Source organism: Emydura macquarii, unplaced genomic scaffold, assembly GCF_026122565.2.
Source record: "Emydura macquarii macquarii isolate MOO-44397 ecotype Brisbane River unplaced genomic scaffold, CSIRO-AGI_Emac_v2 contig_2636, whole genome shotgun sequence".
Lineage (NCBI taxonomy): Eukaryota > Metazoa > Chordata > Testudines > Chelidae > Emydura > Emydura macquarii.
Genome location: NW_027132773.1, coordinates 7,056,186 through 7,078,752, shown reverse-complemented (window position 1 = coordinate 7,078,752; position 22,567 = coordinate 7,056,186). Strand labels below are relative to the sequence as shown.

The following is a 22,567-nucleotide window of genomic DNA, read 5'->3' as shown; positions in this document are numbered from 1 at the left end:
TTAGGCAGTATCAGTCCAATTCTCCATATATTTTATTTAAAGCCAAGAACTTTTGGTGAGGCTGTGTGCATACATATGTACAGTTAAAGTTGAAGAATATTTTAGTTGAGAAATCAATGAGGCAAACATTATTACTGCTACAGGATAAAGAAAAATTTGCAGGTTTGATCCATCATTCACATTGTCTTCCATTGCCTTTCTTTAGAACAGCTTACAAAAAATCTTTACCCATTATACAGTTTTAAAAAAATTAATTTTAAGGGTGGACTGAAATTATTTTTTAAATTAATGAATGGATTGCTTAAGATCATAATAATTAACTATATATATATAGTTTTAAAATTAAAAACATTTAATTAAAAATTAAAAACACAGTAGATAAATTTAAAAAGTAAACTAAGGGGTTTTTAACCTGTCCAGACCTGAGTTCATTGTTATGGCTTCGCCTGGAAGAGTTTTGACATTGCTAATGATTGACATAATCTTCGGTCTTCACATAGTTTTGAATATTTGTGATGTCTTCAATATTTTCAGGAGAGAAACAACCTTAGTTCAGATAGTGGTGGAGTAAGTATGAGAAGAAATTATTTTCACATTTTTGGTTTTAAAAGTTGCACTTATAAAACTTACCACTTTTAGACCACCCATGTTTTCAGTTAGAGAAATATTCTTCTTAAAAATTGAATTTTCTCCTCTTTTTTGATATATGAAATATCAAGTCTTGGGTTTTTTTTGAAAAAAATTGTATCTTTTTTTTAATGCAGACTAATTAGGGACATAAAAGGAAGGTAGAACTTGATGTAAGTTAATTTCTGTCTGTCGCTTTTAAGATGCATCTTAATCTCCCAGATTCTGGTTTTGGTGATAATGTGGAGAAAACACTTTTAATTATATATCTGTTTAATACAGATGGACCACTGAAATTGTCATAAATTGAGCTTTGTGGGATAAAATGCTTCCTTAAGTTGAGGTAGTTGGCTGATGTCTAAAATAGGGAAGGAAGATCCAGGGAACTTCAGACCAGTCAGCCTTACTACAGTCCCTGGAAAAATCATGGAGCAGGTCCTCAAGGAATCCATTTTGAAGCACTTGGAGGAGAGGAAGGAGATCAGGAACAGTCAGCATGAATTCACAAAAGGCACGTCATGCCTGACCAACCAGATTGCCTTCTATAATGAGATGACTGGCTCTGTGGATGTGAGGAAAGCGTTGGACATGATATAACTTGACTTTAGCAAAGCTTTTGATATGGTCTTCCACAGTATTCTTGCCAGCAAGTTAAAGAAGTATGGGTTGAATGAATGGACCATAAGATGGATAGAAAGTTGGCTAGATCATCAGACTCAGGAGGTAGCAATCAACAGCTTGATGTTTATTTGGCAGCCAATACGAAGAGAAGTGCTCCAGGGATCGGTCCTGTGGCAGGTTTTGTTCAACATTTTTCATTAATGATCTGGATGATACGATGAATTGCACCCTCAGCAAGTTCGTGGATGACACTAAGATGGGCTGATTGGTAGATATACTGGTGTGTAGGGATAGGATACAGAATGACCTAATCAAATTGGAGGATTGGGCCAAAAGAAATCTGATGAGGTTCAACAAGGACAAGTGCAGAGTTTTGTGCTTAGGACAGAAGAATCCCATGCACTGCTACAGACTGGGGACCATCTGGCTAAGCAGCAGTTCTTAAGAAAAGGACTTGGGAGTTAGTGTACAAGAAGCTGGATATGAGTCAACAGTGTGCCCATGTTGCCAAGAAGGCTAACGGCATATTGGGTTGCATTAGAAGGAGCATTGCCAGCCTATTGAGGGAAGTGTTTATTCCCCTCTGTTTGGTACTGGTGTGGCCTCATTTGGAGTATCAAATCCAGTTTTGGGCCCCCCCATTACAGAAAGGATGTGGACAAATTGGAGTCCAGCGGAGGGCAATGAAAATCCTTAGGGGACTGGGGGCACATGACTTATGAGGAGAGGCTCTGGGAACTGGGCTTATCTAGTCTACAGAAGAGAAGAGTGAGGAGGGGATGTGTTAGCAGCCTTCCACTACCTGAAAGGGGGTTCCAGGGAGGATGGAGCTAAGCTGTTCTCAGTGGTGGCAGATGACAAAACAAGGAGCAATGATCTCAAGTAGTAGTAGGTGTAGATTGGATATTAGGAAAAACATTTTCACTAGGAGTCTGGTGAAGCACTGGAATGGGTTACTAGAGAAGTGGCGGAATCTCCATCTTTAGAGGTTTTTAAGGCCCAGCTCAACAAAGCCCTGGCTGGGATGATTTAGTTGGGGTTGGTCCTGCTGTGAGCAGAGGGTTGGACTAGGTTTCCTCAGGTCTCTTCCAATCCTAATCTTCTATGATTCTATGTGCAGTGGCATGTAGGGTACGTGTAGCTACACGCTGCAGTGAAAGGCAGGCTTAGTTCACACTCACTGTGGTGTGTGAAAGACCGTGGCAGTGTTGAGGCAGCAGGATGCTATGCTACTAACGCTAGCACTGTAGATGTGAGGGGCACTGCTTGGATGTTTAGAGAGGTGCGTAGGATATATATCACAGGGTAGTAGCTCTCAGTGTTTCCAGACTGCTGTACCCCTTTCAGGACTCTGATTTGCCTTGCATACTCCTAAGTTTCACTTCACTTAAAAACTACTTGCTTACAAAATCAGACATAAAAATACAAAAGTATCATAGCACACTATTACTGAAACATTGCTTACTTCCTCATTTTTACCATATAAGTATGAAAGAAATTGATTGGAATATAAATATTGTACTTGCATTTCAGTGTATAGTATATAGAGTAGTATAAACAAGCCATTGTCTGTATGAAATTTTAGTTTGTATTGACTTTGCTAGTGCTTTTTATGTAGCCTGTTGTAAAACTAAGCAGATATCTAGATGAGTTGGTGTACTCCTTGGAAGAGCTCTGTGTACCCCAGGGTATGCGTACCCCTAGTTGAGAACCACTGCCCTAGGGGTTCAGGTGTGTAAGGCACTCTATTTGCCAAAGCCATGCCTCACTGTCAACGCTGCTATTTATATCTGTGCTAATTGGGCATCCATTGTCTATACTGTACATGCTAACATAAGCATTGACCTACCCTTAGATGCTATGTTTTTTTGGTTTTTTTTTAATGTATAACATGAATGATTTTGTGTTGAAGTTGTCCATCACCTTTTCAACTTTCTATCCTTGTCTCGTCATTATCAACTCTTGACACTTCTTCATTTTTAGGACTCTATTGGGAGTCTTATGTCTGGGATAAATTTACAATATTTTTCTTCTCTAATTGTCATTTGGAGTTCAGTGACAATTTGGAAAAATTATAAATAAAAGCCCTTCAGGTCACTGATCAATATTTTATAACTCATGCTATTAGAGAACTGTGGAATATTTAGCAGTAAAGTACTAGTTCTGGATACAAATTTGTATTCCTGTGACTTAAAAAGAAGTTTGATTTGCTTAAAACAGAGTTTTATAGCTGATTTTCAATTTTGATGTTTATATTTTTTTTAATATAGCGACGATATTGAGGATTAAAAGGTGGCTTGTGTTCATGCACATTCAGAGCTGCCTGTCTGATTATTTTTAAATTAGCATTCAGTGTTGGATCTATAATATTCAAATCTGTATATTTGTCAATAAATTGTTTGTATTACCCTGTAGTGGTTCTGAAGAAATTTCCATTATGGATGCAGATTTGTGTTAATACACTCACCTTTGCTGATCCTTTTATAAGTTGATGCACATAACATCCTTATAGGAAGCAGGTGCCTTTAACATTCGTCTGGCACTTTTTTTTAGAAGTTTTAATCAAGAGGCTAAGACCTCAGTTTTAAATACTCTTTTGTTGTTCTTACCTTGATGTCTGTTTTCAGATCAGTTGTTGGAGCACTTGAGTAATAAAACAAACCCTCACACATACTCCAAATTTCTTTGAGTTTTACATAAATAAAAAGATACTCATATCTGTTATTTGCCATCATAGCACAAGGGCACAGTTTTACTTATAGGAGCTATAGTACAAAAATGACCTACTTTTGTTTTTCTTAAACTCATTGTGTCCTTCTGTTATACACATGTTAGTTTGTGGTAGGTAATACAATACTCAGGAAAGCTCTGTGAATGTCCTATCTAGGGCTCTAAATGACCAGGTATTTCCTAACACGGAGTGTCACCATACCGGGCCATCTTGTTGGTGATGAGAATTGCTTTGATTTTTCCCCACCCACTCTATCTGCCTTGGTATACATCTCTTCATGCCACACAGATAGCACCTCTTTGATGCATTGCTCCATACATGAATATCCAGCAGAATGTGGAGAGTCCAAGTTTGAAACTCCACGCAGAATCCAAAGAGGTGGAGAGGGTTCCATGAAGATTGGAAGAGACTTACAACCACTGCCAAGCCAAAGTCACCCTGGAAGGAAGTTTGAGGGTTAGGGAGAAAGAAAGACAAAGATGAGGAGAAGTAGTAAGAAGGGGCAGTGAGGAGGACGAGAGGGGATCAGAGCACTGTGGAAAGGGTTAAGAGAAGATAGCTAGGTGGAAACAGGACAAAAAGCTCATGGGCAAGTCAGGTATTCAGAAGAGGACTGGCAATTTTCTCATCCTTCCTCCAATTGCTTTTCCCCCAGATCAAAAATATCTGCCATAAATTTCAAGATTGGAGATTCTTTTTGGGTTTTGTTGTTGTTGATTGGGATTTGAATAACTGGTAATAATTATTGATCATTGGTTTATGACTAACAAGTATTTGCCTTGTATCATTCAAATCAGCAAACTGTTAAAAGTTGACCAACTTTCCTTATCTTTGTTCAAAAGCATTGAAAGAAAACAGCTCAGAGATAGTTCAGCCTTTTCTAATGGGCTGTGGAACAAAGGAACCAAAGATTACTCAACTATGTCTAGCAGCCATACAGAGGCTTATGTCACATGAAGTTGTTTCAGAGGTAAGATGGATGTTATATGAAAATGTTGTCTCATATTGAAATATTTGAAGTATTTAATACTTTTACAAAGATAAAAACACTCTATTATAAGACTGCTTTCTAATGTTGAAACATATCTGTGTGTGTGAAAATGGATATAATCAGGGGGAAAATGTTTTTTGGGTTGTAAATATCATTGTCATAAACAAAATCCAATCCACCATTCTGGAACTAAAGGAAAAATACACAAAAAAAAACCCCATAATAGGTATTCTTTTGTAGAATCCATTAAAATAGTTAGATTCCTTAGCTGGCTCAGCAGCTGTCAGCTAGCAAACATTATTGCCAAATATGTATTGACATAGTCCAAAATATCAAAGCACAAACCAGGGAAGCCTCTTTTACACAACAAAAATGGCTGATTTGAAAAACTGTTTTGGTTAACATGGTTGTGGTGCTGTATGGAAAGGTCACAGTTAAGCATTCCGAAGTCAGTATATGCCATACCTAAGATTGCAAGTGTAATCTTTACTTTGCTTGCCTCTGTGCATGAATTGTGTATTGTTATATTAATGCTACAATGGCATAGTTCTTGAATTCAGGATAATAAACAATAATAATAATATGCGTAGACAGCAGAGGTTTGTAGTGACAAGTGTCCGTGGTCAGACTGTACAGTTTTATTCCCAGTGATGAAGAGCTCCCCAAGTTTATTATTGATATGGTGCAGCTAGGTTAATTGTGGGGGATGGCGTGACTGTTGCCAGTCTGTGACTGCGCAGTGTTCTCTCCTGACCTCAAGTCCAATCTTCAAGGCTTGATGTGCACGGGCTTTGTCTCCAAGGCAGGCAACATGACTAAAAAGGGCCAGTTCTCAGTGACCAATGATGACTTCAGTCATCTCGAGGCCAGTTCTCAGTGATGCATCCCTATTATTGATAAAATCAAACCATCTTATACCCAGTAGTTGCCTCCATCCTCCACATGAAATGCCTCCATCCTCCCAATGTCTTGTTTATGCAGCATCCATGTTTCAGATCCATGTAAGAGGAAAGGATGTACGCAGGTTTGATAAATCTGTACTTTTGTATATAGTTTCACCTTCTTTTGGCTCCAGACCCTATACAAGTCTTTGTGCTCATTTGATGTTATAGCATAGAACTATTACTGCTGTCTTAAATGCACATTTAATATCTAGTAGTACTGCTTTTTACTGTGTGTGTCAAACAGTCCATTAAAGTAATACATATTAAAAAGATACACAAAGCTGTGTTTCGACAATCTAGAGCAATAGGCATATTTTTCTGGCATATAGAGGTCTCTGAAATTTGTAGCCAAATTAACTTTGTAGTTAACTGCCTCTTCCCCTAAGAGAACTTGTGCTTCTGATTGAAAAATGAAGTGTCCACACACGTCAACAAAATGGTTTAAATATAAGCCTTAAAATAGAAAAGAATGGATCACATAAGTCTCTTGATATCCAGGACCATTGTGACAAAGAAATTAGTATTCTGTTCTCTGTGTGTTATAAGATTGTAGAAAAAAAATGAATTTACTATAGTATATGCGAATGCTGTATGTAAATGTATGTGTAATTGTGATATTAAATACAAAGTATATAAACTTTAATTGCACATATCAAATGATTTCTTTATAGGCTGCTGCTGGAAATATTATTAACATGCTTTGGCAACTGATGGAAAATAGTCTTGAAGAACTCAAATTACTTCAGACGGTTCTTGTACTTTTAACAACAAATACAGTTGTCCATGATGAAGCTCTTTCCAAGGTAGGAATTTGTTTATGCAACTATAGTATTTATTTTGCCATGCTAACTTACTTATCTAAATCAAGTTCTCTGAAGGAATGTACCTGTGTCCAAAACACACTCTAGGCCCTGATCCTGCAAGGTTTGTTGAAATATTTAATCTTTTAGTAAAGATAAAAATACTTTTTTGTAGAAGTGATGCAAAAGGATGCTTTGTCCTTATAAAGAATCTTTAATTCAAACATCTCAAAGTACTTTATCAAGGGGGAGGATAGTATCATCCCCATTTCATAGAAGGAAAAGCTTGAGTATGGAAAAGTTAAGTGAGTTGCTCAAGAAGAAATATTTTGCCACTGTTTGCCTATATATTGTAACTATTTTAACTGTGTATTATAACTAACTGGGTTGGGGCTTAACTGATCTGCAACTACCACTTGTGTGATACCCTTGTATGTACTCTACTGGTGAGGTCACATCCACCATTGAAGAATACTAGAAATTGAAATCTATTGCATATTTTAAATATTCTTATTTTATAATATGTAGGATATCAAGTATAAACTATAAGTAAAACTATAAAGTAAAAACTACAAGTTACTATAAGGAATAGTATACTAATTATAGTAGTGTACTATACATTAATAGTATACTGGAGAGTAGTTATCAGTGGTTCACAGTCAAGCTGAAAGGGCATATCGAGTGGGGTTCCTTAGGGATTGGTCCGGGTCTGATTCTGTTCAATATCTTCATAAATGATTTAGATAATGGCAGAGAGAGGACACTTCTAAAGTTTGTGGACGATACCAAGCTGGGAGAAGTTGCAAGTGCTTTAGAGGATAATATTACAATTCTAAATGATCTAGACAAACTGGAAAAATGTTCTGAAGTAAATACAATGAAATTCAATAAGGACAAATGCAAAGCATTCCACTTAGGAAGGACCAATCAGTTGCACACTTACAAAATGAGAAATGACTGCTTTGAGAGGAATACTGCAAAAAGGGATCTGGGAGTTATAGTGGATCACAAGCTAAATATGAGTCAACAGCATAACACTGCTGCAAAAAAAGTAAACTTCATTCTGGGATGTATTAGCAGGAGTATTGTAAGCAAGACACGAGAAGTAATTCTTCCATTCTGTTCCTCACTGATAAGACCAGTATTGTGAGTGAGTGTTGTGTCCAGTTCTGGGCACCGCATTTCAGGAAAGATGTGGGCAATTTGGAGAAAGGCCAGAGGAGAGCAACAAAAAAGATTAAAGATCTAGAAAATAAGACCTATGAGGAAAGATTGAAAAAGAATTGGGTTTATCTAGTCTGGAGAAGAGAAGACTGAGAGGGAACATAACAGTTTTCAAGTACATAATAGGTATTTCTAAAGAGGAAGATGAAAAATTCTTCTCCTTAACTTCTGAGGATAGGACAAAAAGCCGTGGGTTTAAATTGCAGCAAAGGCAATTTAGGTTTGACATTAGAAGAGATTTTCTAACTGTCAGGATAATTTAAGTACTAAATTGCCTAGGGAGGTTGTGGAATCCTTATCGTAGTAGGTTTTTAAGAACAAACACCTGTCAGGAACGGTCTAGTTATTACTTACCACCGGGAGTGCAGGGGACTGGACCTATTGAGGTCTCTTCCAGTCCTATGCTTCTATGATTCTGTGATCATAGTAGTTGAGATTGTTTGCAGCTTTTGCATTTGTTGGTTTGGCAGAGTCTGGTGCCACTTTGAGTTGGTGGGTCCCGGTTGGTGAGGAGCTTGCTTCTGATGAGGACCTTGCCAAGATTGGAGGGTTGTTTCAAGGCCAGAAGAGGGGGTTCAGGAAAGATTTCTTTTAGGATGTGGTTCCCATCCAGTATGGGTTGTAATTGTTTAATTATGCCTCGTACGGGTTCCAATGGGGTAGGTGACAACTAGGGGTGTGCAGACAGAGGTTTTTTTTCCTCATATTAAGCAGGTGCTCTTGGGCTATTTGAATGGCTTGTTCCATGACATGATATACTTCTCTGGGGGAGTGTCGTTGCTTAGTGAAAGTGGTTGAAGAACCCTTCCTCATCTCTGTGAAGCTTCAAAGCTTCTCCCATCAACAGAAGTTGACTCAGTAAAAGATATTACCTCACCCACTTTGTCTCCTTATTACGCTAGTCATTTGAGCAATTCAATGGAGATCCTAAAATCTGTAACTTTTTTTGTAACAAACATGTTTGCAAATCACCTATAAATATGTGAAGTAATATATATTACTAATTAATATATACTACATAGTAAAAGATGACCTAGTACAGCAAAGCAGCAAGATTCCATGGCTTAATTTAAGAAATTTTAGATTATTGTATACAACACTGACACTGCAAGGCCACTGATACTAATATATCTTTCACTGATATATTCGTATCAACTATATAATTATTTAACTTGAAATTATTGTAGTTTCCTATTTTTTATTTAAAATGTTTGAACAGTTTTGTCAGTTCACTTTTAAGAGCTGACAGTTGAGAGAACCTAATTCTTGGTGTCATAGAAAAAAACTTTCAAATCTATGACATATCCGTACTAGGTAGCTACATGCAAAGCCTCAAAGCAGTGGGAACAAGGTGGTGACTACAAGAGCCAGGAACTGCCACTTCAGTGTTTAATATGTTTTGCATGTTGTGTCTGCAAAAAAAATGGTAATATGTGAGAATGAAATTCCTTTTGGCATTCTTATTTCATTGGTTTACAATCTTTTAGTAAGGGCCAGCCTTGCAGTGACAAATATCCCTAAGACAGCAAAAGGTAGCTTATGTAGAAATCACTGGAAAGGCTTAAGCCTTCTCCTGCAAAACTAATTTACACAAAGATAGTATTGACAAATATTGTTAATGCCTAAGGCAATGGTGACATTTGAAATACCACTCTAGACTTGAGAGGAAAGGTAGATTATGTAAAACTACTAGCTGATCAAGTCCTGGCTTTTTGCCACATATGCAAGCACACGTGCAAAAACAATTTTTTAAATATTGGTGTTTAGAATAAGAATTTTATTTCTTAGAGCCTAAGTTTTACAATTAGAATATTTTTTCCTAACAAAATGCTGTTTAGCATATTTATCATGGCAGACGACTTCCGCCAGAAGCGTTTATCTAGAAAATGAAAGGATTTTTTTGTGTGTGGATGACTTGATAAAATGCAATGAATGAAGGGGAAAAAAATCTGCGTTCTGCTGTTTTAGTCTTTCCTTCTTCCTCTGTATCTGAAGTTTAATCATTGGTTTTATTTTAACTTTTTCCTTTTTTCATCTGTTTTTGCTGTTCCTCCTTAATAAGACCACAAAAGTGGCTTTAAAAAAAGGACTATGCCCATGAGCAATAACTCAGTGCTTTAAATTCATTAGTTTTGTGCATGTGTGCATATTTTCAAGGCGAAGAAATCTGAACCTCACAACACCTTGAACTCTGAAATCACAGCCAATACACCAACAAGGGTTTATCCTGACTAGTATTTTAAGGAGGCAACCCCCAAGAAACCTATTTTCTAAATAGCCCCTGTGTTGGTAGCACACTTCTGTTTGAGTTAGAACTGTAATAACATTCCAATATAATTTAAAGATGCACTGTGCAGATGCCACCTTTCAACTAAGACATAAAAATGAGGGTCCTGATCCACTTTTATTTTAATTCCAGGGTACTTTTTGCAAGACTAGGGCTGTTGGTCCATGTCCTGGACAAATCTGAATCGAGGAATTCTGTGTACCAGAATTCCCCGTATAGGTTTTTTTTTTCTCCACTTTCCATCTAAATGGGATTATAAAAAGCATTCTGAATTGTCTCCTACTCACTGTGCTTTGAAGGCAGAGCATACGTTAATCTAGCCAATGTCAGATTTTTCTGGGGAATTGAAATTACTAGAATCATTTTCAGATGCTGTAGATCTGGACAAAAGGACTTCATTCTTTTTGTTTATTCCCAGTTTTACAGAATTGGTTTTTCAGATTGTCAGTCTCCAATATCCAAGTTTGAAACAATTTAAAAATCCGTGTAATATACTTTTGTCTGCTATTGATAGATGTAATATCTGACTACTGTAACTGAAAGATTAGAGGAGCATTTTTCATTATTTTTTCACTGTACATTGTGCGTTTTGCAAGCAGTTTGTATATAGATAGAGTGACTCAACATGGTTGACTACCTTAAAGACTGCCTGGGTTATTTTTTGGGGAGGTGCTTTCTTTTCCCTATTCCCTTAGTGTTTATTTGATAGGTTTTGATGATTACAGTCCAAGTACACACTTGGGAAACAAAGTAGTGTTCTTCTAGTGCTTGCTCATGTCCATTCCATGTTAGGTGTGCATGTGCCACGTGCATGGTTGCCAAAGATTTTCCCTTTAGTGGTATCTGTAGGACTGGCTCTAGCGTTCTCTGAAGCTGCACGTGTATGCACCGGTATAAGAAACACTGCTGGCCCCACACTCTCTCAGTTCCTTCTTACTGCCCATGATGGTTGCTGGAACAACCCCTTCTTGCTCCAGCAAGGTTCTTCCCAGTGGTTTTTCGGGCTTTCTCCCTCATAGTGCTAATAATTTAGTGTATATAGTTAGTGTTTTAGTCCCAGTCGTCAAGGAACGTCCCATCCAAGGGTCTGGGCATGCCCTGGTCTTCAGATCCTGTGCCTCCTGTGTAAATCACATGCCCATGAGTGATCTGCATGCCAACTGCTTGAAGTGCTTGGGAGAACCTCACATAAAGGACAATTGCCAAATCTGTTGGGACTTCAAACCCTGCACAAAGAAGGACAGGGACATCAGGATGAAGACTATCATCATGGAAGCTGTCCTCAGAGCCAAGTCGCTCTGATTCTGCACTGAGTACATCGAGCACGCCACCAGCACTGAGCTCGTCTCGGTACTGATCACCATCTCTGGTGCAAAGGAAGAAACGCAAAAACGTTAGATAGAGGGCGCTCATTGGCACAGAAAAAAGAGAAGTGGAGAAAGGGACTGAGACCCACGCTGGGCCATTCTGATACCCTGTGACCCACGTTGGCACCGTCAACTCTGCTGAGAGCATCGAGTTCGGTGTGGAACCCTCCACCGACTCTGGTAAGCTACTGTGGTGCCAGCAGTTTGGTGGTTCCATTGATGCCAGAGGCTTTCAGGTGGCTAGAGACCTCATCTCTCTGCCAATCCTCCCAGTCCCAACAGGGCACCTGGCACACATGACCTCTAGGGGCAGAAAGGAGCAGAGAGCACCGAGCACCTTCCTGGCTCCAGGGCCCCGGGCACCTTCTATAGGCAGGCCCCACCAGGCTCTGGCTTCCTGATTCCTGGCATGCCACTGGTTCCTGGAACCCTGGCAGCCTATGAAGATGGTAGCTGGTACTCCACCATGGACACCAGGAGAGGAATCCTCCTTGGAATCCGAGGGAGAATTGTAGGTGCTACCGGGAGGCCACCAGAGGCACCCAGCCTACCCCACTTCGGGACTGGCTCTTCTGCAAGTGCTTGGCCCATGGGGCAATGGCCAATGTTGTGGTCCTATTGGAACCCCTGGGAGTTTCCCTCAGTACTGGGACCTTCCTTGCACCGTCCATTCTCAGTGATCTCTGAGAGACGGGGTACTGCCCCCTCCTGCTCGGCACCAGACCCCAATTCCAGTACCGACCCCAGTACCGAAGTTCAGGAGATGCCTCCTCCTTATCCTCCCCCAATGAGGCTGTGGCAGGGTCCAGCAACCTCACGAAGATGGGCCTTGAAATCAGGACCTGCTGAAGCAGGTTGCTTCAAACCTGGGCTTGGAAAGTAGAGGAGCTCAGAGAGACTTTACACAGCCTAATAGATATCCTGACTTCAGCAGATCCAGCCAGGGTGGCCCTGCTCATTAATGAGGCAGTGATGGGACCAGTTAAAGCCTTCTGGAAAACACCTTCTTTCTCTGGCCCCCACATCAAAAAGGGCAGAGAAGAAATATTATGTGCCTGTGAAGGCATTCAACTACCTCTACTCCCACCCTTCCCTGGGGTCCCTGGTGATGTCTGTGGCAAATGAAAGGGACAGGCAGTGCTACTCCAAAACAAAAGGACATGAAAAAGCTGGACCTTTTTGGAAGGAAAATTTATTTCATGGGTAACCTACAACTTCGTATCACCCCTCAGCAGGCATTACTAAGGAGATAAGATTTTAATAGGTGGGTCTTACTGAATAAATTCAAGGACTCCCTTCCCCAGGAGTTGAGACAGGAGTTTGCGGCCCTCTTGGAGGAACATAAAAGCGTGGCCAGAACCTCCCTAAGTTGACTCTGGATGCTGCTGACTCAGCAGCCTGTACAGTGGCCTCAGCAGTCACCATGAGGCGCTGTTCCTGGCTCCAGTCCTCCAGCCTTCTCCATGAGGTCTAGCAGTCCATCCAGGACCTCCCATTTGAAGGCTTTGCCCTCTTCTCGGAGATGGACATGAGACTTCATGGGTTGAAGGACTTGAGGGCCACCCTTTGATCCGTGGGCTTGTATGCTCTGTCAACCTCCAGGAAGCTCTTCAGGCCACAACAGCCCCCCCTGGTTCTCAGGGCCTCTCAGACAAGAACCATATAAACACAAAGATAGAGGTTACAAATGGCACCATCCAGTCCCATCCTCTTCTGCCTTCCAGTCAGGGACCCAGAGATATTCAGGTGGTCGCAAACAGGCCTTTTGAAGGTGTGCCTGGGGGTGCTGTGCCAGTCATTGCTTCAAAGCTGTCCAGGGTAACCAGATGTCCTGATTTTATAGGGACCATCCTGATATATGGGGCTTTGTCTTATATAGGTGCCTATTACTCCCCACCCCTGTCCTAATTTTTCACACTTACTATTTGGTCACCCTAAATCAGTCCCCCTCTTGTTTTTGACAGACTGTCGCCCTTCAGCCTGGCCTGAACATTGGACCGTTGGGTCCTGAGCAAGGTGGCAGTTAGATATATCCTTCAGTTTTTATCCACCCCTCCCTTTCACCCACATCCTCGTCCCTCTTCAGGGACTCTTCTCACGAACGACTCCTGCACAGAAAGTATTGCACCTCTTGGACATGGGATCCCTGCAGGAAGTTCCTCAACACTTGAAGAGGAACGGGTTTTACTCCTGATACTTCCTAATGCTGAAGGCCAAAGGGGGGCTCCGGCCTATCTTGGACCTGCGTTGCCTCAACAGATATCTCAAGAAAACTGACATTCTGCATGGTCTCACTGGCCTCTGTTATTCCCTCCTTGGACCCAGGGGACTGGTACGCATCTGTTGACTTAAAGGACACATACTTTTATATTTGTATCTTCCCTGGCCACAGAAAGTTTCTCAAGTTCATCATGGGCCATTGCCACTTCCAATTCACCACCCTTCCCTTCATCTTAGCAGCAGCCTTGCAGTTTTCCCAAAGCGTATGGTGGTTGTAGCAGCCTTTCTCAGACATTGAGGTGTGTGAGTCTACCCCGATCTCGATGACTAGCAGATCAAGGATCAGTTGCAGGCATAGGTTTGACACAGCATCAGTACAGTCCACACCACCTTTGGGCACTGAACCTGCTGATAAATGAGCAAAAGTCAATTCTGGTCCCAGTTCAGAGAATAGAATTCATAGGCTCAGTGCTCGGCTCGACCCAGGCCAGAGCTCTCCTACCAGAGGCTTGATTTCAGACTATGTTGGACCTGATGTCCAAGGTCACAGCTCACCCAATAACAACAGCTTGGATGTGCCTCAGACTGTTGGGACACATGGTGGCATGTATTTACATGGTACAGAATAAAAGGCTGCACCTCAGGCACCTCCAGAGTTGGCTAGCATCAGTCTACTCCCCGAGCAGACATTGCTTAGACTCAGTGCTCACAGTCCCGCCACCACTCCTAATTTCCCTGACCTGGTGGAAAGAACCAAGTTCAGTAATGAAGGGGGTACTCTTCGCTGACCCCCAACCATCAGTAGCCTTAGTCATGGCCTGTCAGACTTAGGGTGGGAAGCCCACCTTGGCAACCTCAAGAACCTAGGGCCTTTGATCTCAGGAGGAACTCTCTCTAAACATAAATGTCAGGGAGCTCAGGGCAGTACACTTAGCCTGCCAGGAGTTTCTTCTCAGGATCTCGGGCATGGTGGTGCAGATCCTGACAGAAAACACCAAATCAATGTTTTACATCAAGAAGCCAGGGAGAGGCTCGATCTTTGGCCCTGTGCTTGGAGGCTCTGCAGCTGTGGGACTTCTGTGTGGAACACAACATTCACTTTGAAGTGGCATATCTTCCAGGAGCCTGAAACTACTGGAGGATTGGCTCAGCAGAGCTTTCTCCTCTCACTACAAGTGGTCTCTCCACTCGGAGATCATCGGGGTCATCTTCCAGAGGTGGGGGGGGTCTCCCCAGGTGGACCTCTTTGCTGCCAGGCACCCTCTCCACTGCTTTCCTGCTCTCGTGGGCAGATCATCTTCTGTATGCCTTTCCTCCAATTCCTTTGGTTCACAGAGTTTTCCTAAAAATCAAATTGGACAAGGCAAAAGTCATCCTGATAGCAACAGCATGGCTATGCCAGAATTGGTTCAGCATGCTCCTGGACCTCTTTGATGGCAGAGCCACTCACGCTCCCACTCCACCTGGACCTGATCTCACAGAACCATGGCAGGTTACTATACCCGAATCTGGCCTCCCTGTATCTGACTGCATGGTTGCTGGGTGGCTGAATCCTGAGGAGCAGGTCTGGCAGGTCTTGTTAGGCAGTAGAAAACCCTCCACCAGGGTTAAGGGCTAAGTGGAAATGTTTCACTTGTTGGGCCTCTGAATGGAATCTTTCCCCATCCCAGGCTTCTTTTCAGGCCATGTTGGACTACCTGCTCTACCTGAAGTGATGGGGCCTGGCACTCTCATCTATTAAAGTTCACTTGGCAGCCATCTCAGGCTTCCACCCACTGATGGCACATCAGTGTTCTCCCACAATGTGACAGTCGGGTTCCTCAAGGAATTGGAAAGGCTCTACCCTCAGATTCACAAACCTACCTCCCCCCATGGGACTTGAATCTGTTCCTCTCTAGGCTCATGGGACCTCCCTTTGAGCTGTTAGCTTTGTGCTTCCTGCTTCTTCTCTCCTGGAAGGTTGCCTTTCTGGTAGTGATTATCTCAGCCAGAAGGGTGTCTGAAATCAGGGCCCTTACATCAGAACCACCCTACACGGTGTTCTTTAAGGACAAGGTCCAACTGCATCATCTGGCTTTCCTACCAAAGGCGGTATCATGGTTTCATAACAACCAGGACATCTTTCTACCAATCTTCTTCCAAAAACCACACAAGTCTGCTGCGGAGTGATGGCTTCATACATTAGATGTTAGGAGGGCTTTTGCCTTTTATATTGAAAGGACGAACACTACTGCAAGTCCATGCAGCTCTTTGTAGCAATAGCTGAAAGGATGAAAGGGCTACTGGTGTCTTCCCAAAGAATCTTGTCTTGGATAACCGCCTGTATCAGGGCTTGCTATGAGCATCATGACTGCCCATTTCATAAGAGCTCAGGCTTTGTCAGCTACATATCTTGCACAGGTACCAATCCAGTACATCTACAGAGCCGCAACCTGATCGTCGGTCCATACCTTCGTGTTCCATTACACTATCACCCAACAGGCCCGGGACGATGCCACTTTTAGGAGAGCAGTGTTGCATTCAGCATGTCCATGAACTCTGAGCCCATCTCTGAAGGTACTGCTTGAGAGTCACCTAGCATGGAATGGATATGAACAAACATTTGAAGAAGAAAAAAAGGTAACTAACTTTTCATACCTATTGTTCTTCGAGATGCGTTGCTCGTGTCCATTCCAGGACCTACCCTCCTGACACTCTGTCAGAGTTTCCACAAAAAGGATCTGAGAGGGCATGGTGTCGGCGGTACCTCTTATATCGGCACATACATGCATGGCTCCAAAAGGCAGTAGAGCCGCTCCTACAGATACCAGTAAGGAAAAAAATCTCCGGCAACCGTGCTTGCGGTGTGCACACACTTACCCTGGAATGGACATGAGCAACACATCTCAAAGAACAACAGTTATGAAAGGTTAGTAACTGTTTTTTTTATGAAGGGTCTCTGGTGACTGCAGCAGGTGTGGCAGGTTAGTCTATTAAGGCAACAGGAAATTGGTATAAAGAATCGGTATAAATGGTATAAAGAACAGAGCAGAGAGTCATTCAGGATCTGAGGGACTAGGCAGAAGGTATTTCTTGGAATTGGCTATTCAAATTGTTAATGTTGACAACGAATCCTGGGATGTGTTTTTGGGATGTGTGTTGCTTTGATATTCTGAGCCTTTTGCTCCCAAGTTGGGGAAGGGCAAAATCACTAAAGGAACAGCCCATCTTTACCTAACTGACTAGATAGTTAGTCTTATCCAACCCACCTGTTCAAGTCCTTTGAGAAGCAGTTTCATGGTGTAGTGACTTGAGAAAATATAGTATCTGCAGCTATTTTCAAATTAATTTTTTAATTGATTAGATTTGAAGTTGAGTGTTGTCTCTTAAGTCTATGCTATTATTGGTTTCTTTGACTGTTCCTTGTTGAAGGTTTTCTTTATAAGCAATTCAAAATGTGATATATCTCATTCACTTTAACTTTAATTTAATTTAATTTTAACTTTAGAGTTAGTATATTTAACCTTCTTTCTATTGGTTCAGTTTAGTTTGCATATAACTCTTATAGAGGAGAACTCACTACAATGCCTGTAAAATTTAAATACATTTTCCATTCTTAAGGAATCCAGTAAGCTAACTCAAATTGAACTCTGTACCTTAGGTAAACTCTTAGAGTTTGAATGGCTAGAGACTTTAATCTACAGGACTTCCGAGAGGCAGAGTTAGTAACATAAAAAACTCTAACAGCATTTAGTCTTTCCATCTTGTAAAAGATTAAATAATTCATATAAGAAGTTTATATTGGAACTATTAGTTTCCTGTTGAAAAAAGCGTAGAAACTCCCAGACTGATACCAGATGATTCATGATTTGTAGCTTGAAAATATAGTAGAAACTATACTGTGCCTGCCTCTAACAAGTTAATTTCCTAAATGAACAGTTTAAAGGCTTCCTGCTTACATGCAGAAACGTTAATTAGCCTGTCCCAGTTAATGAAGATCATCAAGTGTTTGAAGTTTTTGGAGGGTGTTGCGGACAACTTCCTGGTGCAAGTGCTAGAGGAAGCTACTAGGGGCCGTGCTCCTCTTGACCTTCTGCTCACAAACAGGGAAGAATTGGTAGGGGAAGTAGAAGTGGGTGGTAACCTGGGCAGCAGTGAACATGAGATAGTTGAGTTCAGGATCCTGACAAAAGGGAGAAAGGAGAAAAGCAGGATACGGACCCTGGACTTGAGAAAAGTAGACTTTGAATCCCTTAGGGAGCTGATGGGCAGGATCTCCTGGGAGGCTAATATGAGGGGGAAAGAAGTTCAAGAGAGCTGGCTGTATTTTCAAGAAACCTTATTGAGGGCACAGGAACAAACCATCCTGATGTGCAGAAAGAATAGCAAATATGGCAGACGACCAGCTTGGCTTAGCGAAAAAGTCTTCGGTGAGCTTAAACACAAAAAGGAAGCTTACAAGAAGTGGAAGCTTGGTCAGATGACTAGGGAGGAGTATAAAATGCTGATCAAGCATGCAGGAGGCCAAATCACAATTGGAATTACAGCTAGCAAGGAACGTGAAGGCTAACAAGAAGGGTTTCTACAGGTATGTTAGTAACAAGAAGAAGGTCAGGGAAAGTGTGGGCCTCTTACAGAATGAGTGAGACAACCTAGTGACAGATGAGGAAAAAGCTGAAGTACTCAATGCTTTTTTTGACTCTGTCTTCACAGACAAGGTCAGATCTCAGATTACTGCACTGGGCAGCACAGAATGGGGAGGAGGTAAGCAGCCCTCAGTGCAGAAAGAACAGGTTCAGGACTATTTGGAAAGGCTGGACATGCACAAGTCCATGGGGCTGTATGCAGTGCATCCGAGGGTGCAGAGACAGTTGGCTGATGTGATTGCAGAGCCATTGGCCGTTATTTTTGAAAACTCAGGCGATTGGGGGTGATCTCAGATGATTGGAAAAAGGCAAATATAGTGCCCATATTCAAAAAAGGGAAGGAGGAGGATCCAGGGAACTACAGACCAGTCAGCCTCACCTCAGTTCCCAGAAAAATCATGGAACAGGTCCTCAGGGAATCCATTTTGAGGCACTTGGAAGAGAGGAAGATCAGGAAGAGTCAGCATGGATTCACCAAGAGCAAGTCATGTCTGACCAACCTGATTGCCTTCTGTGATGAGATGATTGACTCTGTGAATGTGGGGAAAGCGATGGACGTGATATACCTTGACTTTAGCAAAGCTTTTGATACGGTCTCCTACAGTATTCTTATCAGCAAGAAAAAGAAGTATGGGTTGGATGAATGGACTATAAAATGGATAGAGAGCTGGCTAGATCATCGGGCTCAACGGGTAGTGATAAATGGCTCGATGTCAAGTTGGCAGCCGGTACCAAGTGGAGTGCCCCAGGGGTCAGTGCTAAGGCCAGTTTTGTTCAACATCTTCCTTAATGATCTGGAGAATGGGATAGATTGCACCCTCTGCAAGTTTGCAGATAACACTAAGTGGGGGGTATGGTAGATACGCTGGAGGGCAGGGATAGGATACAGAATGACCTAGACAAACTGGAGGATTGGGCCAAAAGAAATCTGATGAAGTTCAGCAAGGACAAGTGCAGAGTTCTGCACTTAGGACGGAAGAATCCCATGCACTGCTACAGACTGGGGACTGCCTGGCTAGGCAGCAGTTGTGCAGAAAATGACCCAGGGGTTACAGTGTACAAGAAGCTGGATTTGAGTCAACAGTATGGCCTTATTGCCAAGAAGGCCAACAGCATATTGGACTGTATTTGTAGGATCATTGCCAGCAGATCAAGGGAAGTGATTATTCCCCTCTATTTGGCACTGATAAGGTCTCATTTGGAGGACTGTGTCCAGTTTTGGGCCCCCACTACGGAAAGGATGTGGACAAATTGGAGATAGTCCAGCGGAGGGCAACAAAAATGATTAGGGGGCTGGAGCATGTGACTTATGAGGCGAGGCTGAGAGAACTAGTCTTGTTTAGCCTGCAGAAGAGAATAATGAGGGGGGATTTTATAGCAGCCTTTAACTACCTGAAAGGGGATTCCAGAGAGGATAGAATTAGGCTGTTTTCAGTGGTAGTAGATGGCAGAGCAGTGGTCTTAAGTTGCAGCGGGGGAGGTCTAGGTTGGATATTAGGAAAAACTTTTTCACTAGGAGGATGGTGAAGCACTGGAATGGGTTACCTAGGGAGGTGGTGGAACCTCCATCCTTAGAGGTTTTTAAGGTGCGGCTTGACAAAGCCCTGACTGGGATGATTTAGTTGGGGTAGGTCCTGCTTTGAGCGGGGGGTTGGACTAGATGACCTCCTGAGATCTCTTCCAACTCCAATCTTCTATGATTCTATGATCTTTTCATTTCTGCCATACCAGTGACTGATACTGGCACAGAGCAAAAGTGATCAAGGTGATTCAAATGGTTTAGAAACACTTCTTATGTAGAGAGAAAATAAAAAATGTTGTCTTCTGTTCTTTAAGTAAATAACTTCACCAAAGTCAGGCTATGTCTACACTAGTGGTTTTTGTCAGTAAAACGTTTGTTGGTCAGGAGACGTGAAAAAACACACCCCTGATTGACATAAATTTCACTGACAAAAGCACTGGTGTGGACAGTTCTATGTTGGGAGGAGACGCTTTCCTGTTGACATAGCTACTGCCACTCATTGGGGGTGGTTTAATTATGCCGATGGGAGAGTTCTTTCCCTTTGGCATAGAGCGGCTACACGGGATACCCTACAGCGACGCAGCTGCAGTGGTACAGCTGTGCTGTTATAAGGTCTGTAGTGTAGACATAGCCTTACTTCAAAGACCTCTTCAGCAGTCTTTTGCTACTTTATTTTTTCCAGAGATACATTTTTAAAATGATTATCTATTGAGAGGTAAAGTAGCCATTGTTGAAAGGGAGAACAGATTCATTTGAACAGAAACCTTTTGGGTACAGTTTTATTCTTGGTACTTCACTTCTTAGGAATCTAATTCCTAAAGAACACCAAATCTGGTAGGCTTTAACTGAATGCCAGAGTTTCACAAATAATCTCTACTTTAAATAGGCGGGCCTCTTGCTTTTTTTTAACAACAATAACAACACAAAATGTAATTTGTTGCTTTCAGCAAGAGTAATGGAAATCTGGCATGAATCTGTATTCCCCTAAAACAATCACATACAGTGTAGTTCAGAAGCAGTCGTACTACGACAAGGTCACCTCTGTTGGAGCTAAAGCCTTGGTCTACACTTACCGGGAGATTTGGCGGCAGTTGACAGGAATTATGCAAACTACGCAGAGTAGCTTGCATACCTCCCATTGACTACTGTGCTTCCCTTCTGCGCGGTGTCTTCACTGCGCGGTGAGGTGGTGGTTTTACTCAGTCAACTTCCTGATTGATTGAGCGGGTCTACACTGACCACTCAGTCGATCCAGAAAGATCAATCTGGCAGCGGCGACTTTGCCGCCGTCAGTATAGACATACCCAAAGTGTGTCCTTAGTATCTTCACTAAATATATGGATATTATTTTTTTGGTTGACATTGAATACAGCAGCACAGCAATCCCTGCAGGAATACATTACATAGAATCATTCTACTAGTCTTAAGACAAATGTTTTTGAACCAGCCTTTTGAGGAAATTTACTAATAACTCTCTTTGTGGGGCATGCCACTCTTGCTTCACTTAGTGTCAGTATGTCTAGTTACTTAGTTATTCCTTTCTCTGCTATTGCTTTTGCAGTTTTTTCATTCTCTGCTGAAGGAATAAGAGAGACAAAAGATGATGGCCTTAGGAGTTCCCTTTTCTGATGTCTAACTCTCACATCCTTGTCTTTTCTTGTGGAAGCTAAGACTCAATGTCAGAAGTTCTCTTATATTTACAAAACGGGCTTTATCCCTGTTTTATTTTCTCTTTGTTAGAGATAGTGTTTTGAGTAGAAGCAGCATCATTGATAGGGAAAATGGAGATCCCTTAAAAGGAGACATTTATTAGTTGCTGTATCAGGAACACAATAGTAGACATTCTGTATTTTCCACAAATTGTAATTAAACTGCTGTGTGAATTTTTTAACAAGAAAAAGTTATATATGCAATTTTTACTACACAGTATTTTCTGTTATAATCCACTGTTTTCAGCCTCTCACTTTTATCAGACTAACATTCCTGGTTGATATTTTTCATGCCTGGTCTCTGCTGGAATGTGATATTTTTTAAACCTTTGAACAGAAACGGTTCAACCATTTTTAAGCAAAAGGAAAGCACATGTGAGAAGGAGATAGGCAGTCATACTATGCTGAAAGCAAATATAAGAACCTAAATAGAAAATACTTTAACAATTTTATATTTTTAACAAAAAAGAGTCCTGTGACCTAAATGATTGAAGTGTGAAAGTTGCAATTTTACATTGAAATAGTCCTCAGTGAGGAGTCGAGGATAGCCTTTTCCAAGGGAAGATGATTTTGATTTGATCAAGTTATGAGCCTTTGAAAATCACATACCAAGCATGTGTATATTTCTTCATGAAGTTCAGTAAGTTTGCACTCCAGAATGCATGAATGGTGCATATGTATGCATGTAGCTAAGTTAATTGTGCACTTAACTTCTCAGAGTTCCCAGAAAGGTAGGATGCATGTTTCAAATTCATATCAGGGCATTGTGGAAGGCCCAGGATCTGGTGAAAGATCCTCCACCTGCTGATTGCTTCCACGGTAAGGTTTCCTGAGCCTAGGGAAATGCCCCTGGGTCTTGGAGCCAGAGAGCTAGCTTTCCATCCTTGCTTTTTCCCCTG

General features: G+C 41.6%; 1 protein-coding gene across 2 annotated transcripts in view; it reads left to right on the top strand.

The window, feature by feature from the left end:
- The window catches only part of MON2 (MON2 homolog, regulator of endosome-to-Golgi trafficking), a 155,248-nt gene that overhangs the window by 17,366 nt on the left and 115,315 nt on the right, over nucleotides 1-22,567 (top strand). For both annotated transcript variants that reach the window (XM_067564122.1, XM_067564121.1), the window contains exons 3-4: nucleotides 4,822-4,949; nucleotides 6,586-6,717. In XM_067564122.1, coding sequence (XP_067420223.1) covers nucleotides 4,822-4,949; nucleotides 6,586-6,717 — 260 coding nt within the window. The remainder of the gene's footprint in view (nucleotides 1-4,821; nucleotides 4,950-6,585; nucleotides 6,718-22,567) is intronic.